Raw genomic sequence first — 6,643 nt, forward strand, 5'->3', positions numbered from 1 at the left:
TGCACCATGACTTATGTGTCCATGACTTCACAAAGATGCACCTCAAATCTTACCAAAAGAAACACTCAGCACTAGAAAATCATCCAATAAAAAGGGAAAATATGAAGAACCTCCAAAATCGATTATCTCAACTTCAAAAAGTAATGGACACGAAAAAAAAAATGGATTTCGCACTTAATAGCCTAGACTCTAGACCAGTCATTTCCAGTACTAAAAGGTTCACTAAATTGTTTTAAAAAAAATTATATAAAGCTACAACCTTAAAACGTATAACTAAAGATGCACATCAAAACTCCATCGGAAAAAAGTTGTTTTAATGTTAAAAAATCCCTAATTGATCATCTCGATATCAATATGTACGAACATTGAAAAAAAAAAAAAATATAGTTTTAGAAATATTGCATCTTGTAATACATTATCTAGACCATCCATTTTCAAGAATTTCATATGTTTATAGATCTATTGATTTTAACCATTTTTAGAGTTTAAAATTTTATAATTAGATATGAAAATAGATTTTCAGATATCTTAAAAAAATTTACACCAAAATTATATATTATAATAAAAATTGAAGTTCCGCCTTAATTGAATTGTTTAAGGTTGCAACCTTATCGAAACCATACCCTTTTTAAGGGAAAGTATATAATGAGACCATTTACCTTTTGCACAAGGTAGTCACAATTAATCTTGACAATTGGATGTAAAATTGGGTGGTTGCATTTATTTTAGTGACTAAACTCAAAGTTCAAAAAAAAAATTTCGAACTTTATGACACACATAAGCTGTCATATTTCGCATTGCATGGCTGTTAGTAATTGTGACTTCCTTGTACAAAAAATAAATGGTCTCATTGTATATATTCTCTTTTTTTAAATGTTAAATTTATATTATTTTTAAAGCTTCAATTTCTCCATAGGGTTGTATATCATCACAAAGATATACCCACTACTAGAAGTGCTTTTAAAGTGGGGACCAAAAGTGCGACTATACCAGATACTTTAAGGTCATGGTCCTACCAAAACCTCAATCGTAATCAAGGATTGTTACCTTTTGACCCTTTCAATTTCAAGTTTCATCCAAAGGGAGGGTCCCTCGTGATGTCAGCATGTATAATTCAAGGTTTACAGTACCATCTCCGTTGGGCATTGACCTTTAGGTGTTTGCTAAAGAACATGTCCCCTTGCGATGTCACCCGATCCAGGCTAAAAACTATCAGTCTGCCCCTTCTCGGACAATCAAACCATTGGGTTTTTTTTGGGGAAATTCTTAGCACATACTAAAATTATCTTTATGCATTCTGATGCATGGGACAGTCCCATTTCTAGGGTGGTTCAATATTGGGTGTTCCATCTTTTAGTTTTGTATAGGATATGTTGTTTTAGACATCATACCGCCTCATACTTAGCATTTTTAAGGTATATCAATTCGATGGTTCTATCGGACCACATTTGAAATTGAAAAGGTTCAATGCGATTTTTCTAACATCAAACAGCCCTTGCTACTTATAAAAATTTGTAAGTATCGAACAGCCCAATTTTAGAAACATCAGATATGATACATAAATAATAAAAAAATATAAGGGGATGTCTGAGCATCGAACTTCTTCATTGTAAACCACATGAAGAAACTTGGACCAGTCCGATGTTCCTCAAATTGGACCACCCAAAACTGGGGCCTCCATTATTTGGGCTGTCTTAGGATTTAATAAAATAAAAAATAAGAAAACCAAGAAATTTGATATTTGTAACAAACCTTGAATGAAAAATTATTAAAACGTAGGACTTCAATGTAAAATTTGTGAAAATATGGACCAAAGCATATTAATTAAATCCTATTATAATGTAAATTTTCCTTTTTCTTTTTCTCTTTCTCTTTGTATTTTAACTCACATATATATCATCCTTTTGAAATTCCATTCTCTTTTATATTTTTCAGACACGGCTTTTGTGAGTCAGCCAACTCACCTATTACTGTGCAGCCCCTTGGCTATCTAACGTCTATCTCTAAGATGGACGTCAACAAATATTTACATCCACTAAAAGTTAAAATGAATGGTGCATAAAGGAATTAAAAAAATAACATTTATATTTCTAAAAAATTGTTTTTTCCAAAATTAGATCATTGTCATGGTTGATATTAGTGTACTCTAAAATTTTGGGTCGAAAATACATCTTTGAGATATATTTTGTAAGGAGACAGCACAAGAATAGTGTGAGTGGGCCGACTCACTCAACACTTTTCCTTCTTTTTATTTCCAAAGTAATAGACCAATTAGATAGCAGCGTCTCAGGTAACCCTGGTTCTAGTCAAGCCAAGGGAGACAAGGGAGATGTTCAATGTCGATATCTATTTTTACTTCGACCGGCTATTGGGCGATCCCAATCCGAATTTCTATTAGTAAAGAGTTATTTATGGAGATGGGGACATTTTTAATTGAAATATGAAGGCAGGCGACATTATCCTAATGTGGGGCAGAGAAACCGCAGGACCAAACATTTGAGTTCTTGTTTTTTTATCAAAGCACAGGGAGATAACAAATTGCCATAACTCCTGTGAGAGTATCCATTTACCCACTTAGGTAAAACCCTATCTACGATTAATTTTAGTGCCCCAGATTTAGGAGTTGTAACCTCTTCAACCCCTCAATTAATCTCAAGGAAATTTTTTTTTTTTTTTTTGTCATGATTGAAGCCTCTATGCACTTAAAAAAAAGGAATGTCTCAAGATTGAATAGGGATCATCTAATTTTTAGTAAGTGCTAGTAAACTCAAAATTGAATTTTGTTTAATTTTGTTTCTTAATGAGAATAATGATCTAGTGATTTTTAGGGGGTTCCCAAATTTGAGATTGAAAAAAAATGCTCCCAAGTAAGTCTTCTGATCAAGGGAGTAGATGTACATTATGATCCCAAGGGAGCAAATTATCCAAATTGCGCCTCGCTTTGATATATTTGGAGTAATGTATCTTGCCTCTTCAAATATAGATCTTTTTTCCTTTTTTTTAATGTTTAGGCAGTTTAGTTAGAAAGAACTCCCTTACATGTGATAGGAATTTGTTTGTGGCATCCCGCTATCCTGACCCTCTGGCCTTGAGTCCATTCTTAATTATGGTATATACATAGCACAATATTGCACAAGCTTATTTTTACCCCTTCATTATGGTCAATAGATTTTAGCCCCTTCATTATGGTCAATAGATTTTAGCATATAGAAAGTAAACGTATCAGTTGGGTTTTCTTTTTAAATTGTATGAAGAGAAATCAACATTTTTCAGGTCATCTTTTGAGTTTCCTCTTTCTTTTCTTTTTTTTCTTTTTTTTTTTTTTTTTTTTTTGAATATTAAGGTCATATTTTGAATTGGTATGAAGAAATGTGTTTTACAAAAATGTGTTACCGTACTAGCAATGTCTCGTGTACCCAATAGGGTCACTTAGATTTGATGCATTTTCTTGTCCTTTTCCTGTATCATGTTACCATACAAACAGCGGATTAAGTTGTACATGAATGCGTTCTTCACTGGGCCACTTTTATAATTCAAAAAGGTATATGAACGTAGTTTTGCAAAGTTTATTGATTGATTCACATATTGACAAAGATTTACGTACTTTTGATCCTTGGAAAAGAAAGAGTTAGCCTAGGACAATTTGCAAACAAACAAATAAAAAGTAAACTGAGCTGATGGACCCAAACATCACCACCATCACCATGAGGAAGCACCATGAATGAATGATTCCAAATTTGCTAAGGCTAGTTGATCCTTTTGATCAAGCAGCCATCATTATCCTAACAAACTCTTCGAAATTCACTTGCCCATCACCGTCCATATCGGCTTCCCTGATCATTTGGGCGACCTCCTCATCCGTGAGTTTTTCGCCGAGGTTGATCATAACATGCCTTAGCTGCCCAAATTAGAAAAACTTGAATTATTAAATCCAAGATTTGGGCCTCAATATCACAAAAAATCGTTTCCAAAACCACAAATTTATCAATAAGGTCCATAGAACATTTTCAGAAAAAATATCACAAATTGGGTCACGTAAAACATTTACTAGGAAATATAGTTATGACTTCATGTGAGATAGAAAGATCACCTCAGTTGCAGAAATATATCCATTTTGATCCTTATCGAACACTTTAAACGCTTCCAGGAGTTCTTCCTCAGCGTCCGTCTCCTGCAAGCGATAATTCCTTCAAGGCTTTCAGCTCGAAATTTACTATATATACAAATATTAAAAAATTTAAACGAAGAAAGCTACATGTTTACTGTTTTTCAAAACTGCCAGCAGTTATCTGTAACAAATTCTTTGTTATCTATGTAAAGAGATTTACCTGCATTTTCCTTGCCATTAAATGCAGAAATTCCCCAAACTCAATGCTACCATTAGCATTTACATCAACTTCACTAATCATATCGTGCAGCTCTTCCTCGGTTGGATTTTGGCCTAATGATACGATCACGGTCTTTAGCTCCTCTAGAGTGATTCGCCCTAAGAAACCATAATCCGAACAAATACAAATAAAAAACACATAATAACAACAACAATAACAGCAATGGAAATTTACCAAGCGCACCTAACTTCTCAATAATTTGTCAATTTACCCTTTTTCAACTGTTCCAGGCCATGCTCGTATGTTGATGACTTTTTTTAAATTAAATCATAACATATTAAAGAGCTGATATCTTATATGGACTGTGATAAATTTCTCAAACAATAATGATAACTTTGTCGCAAAAAAGCCCACTCAGACCTCCAAACAAGGATGTGTCGATTTTTACAAAGAAGAGTGATTTAAGTACGGACCTTAAAAATTTTTCCAAAATACTTATGCTCCATATAGGTAGGAAATAGAAAGAAGGTTGACCAACTTGTTGTTTTTTTTTTCCATAATGGCCCCACGGTCCAACGATATCCTCGATTTTTATTTTTTTTTGTTAGTAAGGTGCCGCCCTAAAGCATGGGGCACTGCCCTACTAACAAAAAGCTATATATATATATATATAAAAAAAAAAAAGTAAAATTTAAACCGATGATTCTATCCTTAAACCAAAGGGCAATTTTAAAAAGAATCAAAAAAGGGGGAATAGCCTACCTTTGTAATTTCTAGTTTATTCTCATAAAGAGAGGATTTTGTATTTTTTTAAAAAAAATAGGGTTCCTGTGTAAATCACTCTACAAAAAATACACATGGATACTAGATGATTAAAAAAAACACTCAAAACAGCAAAAACAGGGGCTTATTTCTTTCAAGGAAAGCCCAGACCCTTGTCACTAATATCTTGAAGAAATGAAAACACTGTCCATTTGTCCAAAAGACCAAAACCATCCATGGCCTCATAAAAATGGCTATCATATTGCAAAAGAATCAGCATTCAGTTCTATTTCAGAGATAATTTGTTTGAAATGGCCCTTGATTCCCAGCTATTGCAAACTTTATGAAACTCTGAGAGAGAGAGAGAGAGAGAGAGAGAGAGAGAATGATAACTGATAAAAAAAAATTGGGTAGAAAAACTCACCATCTCCATCTTTGTCGAAGAGACAAAAGGCTTCCTTGAACTCTGTAATTTGCTCTTGAGTCAACGGTTCAGCCATAACTGTGAGAGTAGAGAGAGAAGAAGAAGTTTATGTTTCTCAGAGTGAAGAGATAGATGAAGAAGAAGAGAGATGAAAGAGGAGACTAAGAAGCTGAGAGGAAGGATCGGGAAAGCTTTTGTTTTTGCGGTGAGCGTGTGTGGGGTTTATGTAGGCGTAGAATTGAATTTTTTTTTTTGTTCTCGTAATTTTATTTTCTCTTAGTTTTGTAGTGAGAGAAAACTTGAGAGTCAGATGACATTGAGAGCTGCTGAATTCTTCTTCATTGCTGTTCTTGCTCCCTACGTTCAAAAGAAAATTCAAGAAAATTGACTATAATACCCACTCATGCCTACCCTTCCAACTGTACTAAAACGTGACCCAAAATGCCCATCATTTTCTCGTCAAATATCGGGCGTGCCACTCCCAAGGGAAAATCTCGCTTGCCCACTTTGTTAATAAATTCTAACGGCCTTTTCAGTACCCCGAAGAAACCACTCAGTTCTACTAAGAAAATCATGGGTTCCAATCAAGTCATACCTTGTGTATATGAAAATCTCTCTCTCACGCACACATACGCTATAACACACACCTCTTGTGTATATGAAAATCTCTCTCTCACGCACACATACGCTATAACACACACCTCTGGGGTTTGTCAAACATATGTCTCTGTAGAATTTGCAATAAATAGAATTTGTAATTAAAAAAATAGAGACCAGAGAGAGAGATGAAGAATCAACACGACATAATGCCTACGTCCATAGAGAGTAAATCAGTATCTCATTCATAATGAAGTACTCTAGTTTATCAAAGATTTACAATAGTAATAATAGAAAACTCAATACAAGCAACTTAATGTATTGTAATATACAAGATAACTCAATATAATAAATTTAATATCTTGTAATATACAGGATAGGAAATTAAATATATGGTTTCTATAACTGTCAACACTCTCCCTCAAGTTGGTGCGTAGATATCAATGGAACCGAACTTGGACAGTATCTGATGGAACTTTGTATTTGCAATAGCTTTGGTAAACATGTCTGCAAGTTGGTCTTCACTTCGAAC

The 6,643-nt window shown here is 33.9% G+C and overlaps 1 protein-coding gene across 1 annotated transcript; it reads right to left on the reverse strand.

Moving 5' to 3' along the window:
• Positions 1-3,542: 3,542 nt before the first annotated feature.
• Positions 3,543-5,881, reverse strand: CML11 (calmodulin-like 11). The gene is made up of 4 exons (XM_006838849.4): positions 5,515-5,881; positions 4,329-4,486; positions 4,091-4,171; positions 3,543-3,898 (listed from the first exon to the last, which is right to left on the reverse strand). Exons 1-4 carry the CDS (start codon positions 5,588-5,590, stop codon positions 3,764-3,766), a joined length of 450 nt encoding a protein of 149 aa, XP_006838912.1. The 5' UTR covers positions 5,591-5,881; the 3' UTR covers positions 3,543-3,763.
• Positions 5,882-6,643: the final 762 nt, after the last annotated feature.

This window comes from Amborella trichopoda, chromosome 3 (genome assembly GCF_054954075.1).
Source record: "Amborella trichopoda isolate Santa Cruz 75 chromosome 3, AtrichopodaSantaCruz75HAP2 v2.0, whole genome shotgun sequence".
NCBI classification, from domain to species: domain Eukaryota; kingdom Viridiplantae; phylum Streptophyta; class Magnoliopsida; order Amborellales; family Amborellaceae; genus Amborella; species Amborella trichopoda.

Coding starts and splice junctions, on each gene's coding strand:
- CML11 (XM_006838849.4), bottom strand. CDS start 5,590: ATGGCTGAACCGTTGACTCAAGAGCAAATTACAGAGTTCAAGGAAGCC. Junction 4,487..5,514: donor CTTCGACAAAGATGGAGATG/GTGAGTTTTTCT, acceptor ATGGTTTCTTAG/GGCGAATCACTCTAGAGGAG. Junction 3,899..4,090: donor GATATATTTCTGCAACTGAG/GTGATCTTTCTA, acceptor TAATTTGGGCAG/CTAAGGCATGTTATGATCAA.